This window comes from Nanorana parkeri, unplaced genomic scaffold (genome assembly GCF_000935625.1).
Source record: "Nanorana parkeri isolate BGI_ZX_2015 unplaced genomic scaffold, ASM93562v1 scaffold3481, whole genome shotgun sequence".
Taxonomy (NCBI): Eukaryota; Metazoa; Chordata; class Amphibia; order Anura; family Dicroglossidae; genus Nanorana; species Nanorana parkeri.
Genome location: NW_017309749.1, coordinates 1 through 1,378, shown reverse-complemented (window position 1 = coordinate 1,378; position 1,378 = coordinate 1). Strand labels below are relative to the sequence as shown.

General features: G+C 45.6%; 1 protein-coding gene across 1 annotated transcript in view; it reads left to right on the top strand.

Annotated features, from left to right (window-relative positions):
* The window catches only part of LOC108803192 (microtubule-associated serine/threonine-protein kinase 1-like), a gene marked incomplete at its 3' end in the record, with an annotated part of 28,677 nt that extends 27,346 nt beyond the window's left edge, over positions 1 to 1,331 (top strand). Inside the window, exon 17 of the mRNA XM_018575030.1 lies at positions 1,169 to 1,331. Coding sequence (XP_018430532.1) covers positions 1,169 to 1,331 — 163 coding nt within the window. The remainder of the gene's footprint in view (positions 1 to 1,168) is intronic.
* Between the last annotated feature and the right edge of the window lie 47 nt (positions 1,332 to 1,378).

Genomic DNA, 1,378 nt, shown 5'->3' with positions numbered 1-1,378 from the left:
ATCACGGTGATCTGAACAGCGGCGCGTTCGAACCCATAGCGACCCAGGCGGCCCGCATGGCATCAGGGGGGTGTCCTGGCCGGGCCCCCCTGTGCCTGAGCCCCATAGCGGCCGCCTGGGTCGCTATGGCTATTGTTACGCCACTGTATCTATCTATCTATCTAGGGTGTCCCGAGGCCAGGTGTCACCCGGAGCGGATACCGGGTGACACCCTGCCGTGACATCATTGTGCATGCTCGTGACGTGATCATATTAGAGAGAGGAGGGGATGTTCACCCTTTACATGGAACTGCCAGACAGCAACTCTGTGCCAAGTGTTCGGCACGCGGTTGGAGCACAAAGTGACATGCTATCTAATTTTATCCTTGAAGGAAAGCATTGCAGCCTGAAGTCACCAGCTCCCACATGTTCAGGATGCAAATTCAATCCAAATTTATTGTAAGTGCATCACATCGGTCCTAATGCCAAAATTTCAGGGTCGCGCAGGGTCCCTTTCTCAAGGCGACACAGTGATGCCTTGAGGAAGGGACCCTGCACGGCCCCAAAACGTTGGTTTTATGACTGATGTGACGCACTTACAATAAATTTGGATTGAATTTGCATCCTGAACGTGTGTGAGCTGGTGACTTATCTTACAAATATCTGAGGATCTACACGGCGCCATCCGTGATTGTCACTATGAGTATCACCCCATCTGAATAGGTTCTAACGCTGTATGGAGTGCAGATGGTCCCCTCATCACTATCTTCTTAGAAGGCAGCCAGGGAGCAGTAAAAAGCTGTTTTTACCGACCTGTCCGTGTGAATGAGGCTTAAGGCTTGATTCACAAAGCTAACACAGCAGTATAAAGATACTCACTTTTAAAAAGGGACGGTTATTTTGAGAGTCCAATGAGATTTGAACATTACCATCACATGGCTGTAATTACAGATACATATCCTTGTGAAAAGCTGTGTGAATCTAGCCATATGTCCACCACTGATAAAAGTATTTATAAAAGTACAGCAGCAATAAAGGTTCTCATTGATGAAGCCCTCTGTTTGTAAAGTATGGGTTTTTATGATCCTATATAGTGGAAGTGCATTGTTCTCTACCTGTATACAGTGTAATAGAATTATATCATGATCATACGCAGTTTTTCATTTGTTTTCCTGTCTCCTTATCTCAGGGTGTGCTGTTGAGGTCAAAGCGCACAAATTTTTCACAGATTTGGATTGGAATGGGTTACTGAGACAAAAAGCTGAATTTATACCTCATCTGGAGGCTGAAGATGATACAAGCTACTTTGACAGTAAGTATGAGAAAACAGACTATAATTGCAAGAATGGAGGGTAAGGAAAGGGGTAATAAGACACTCAGGAGCCGGGTTACTGTAATA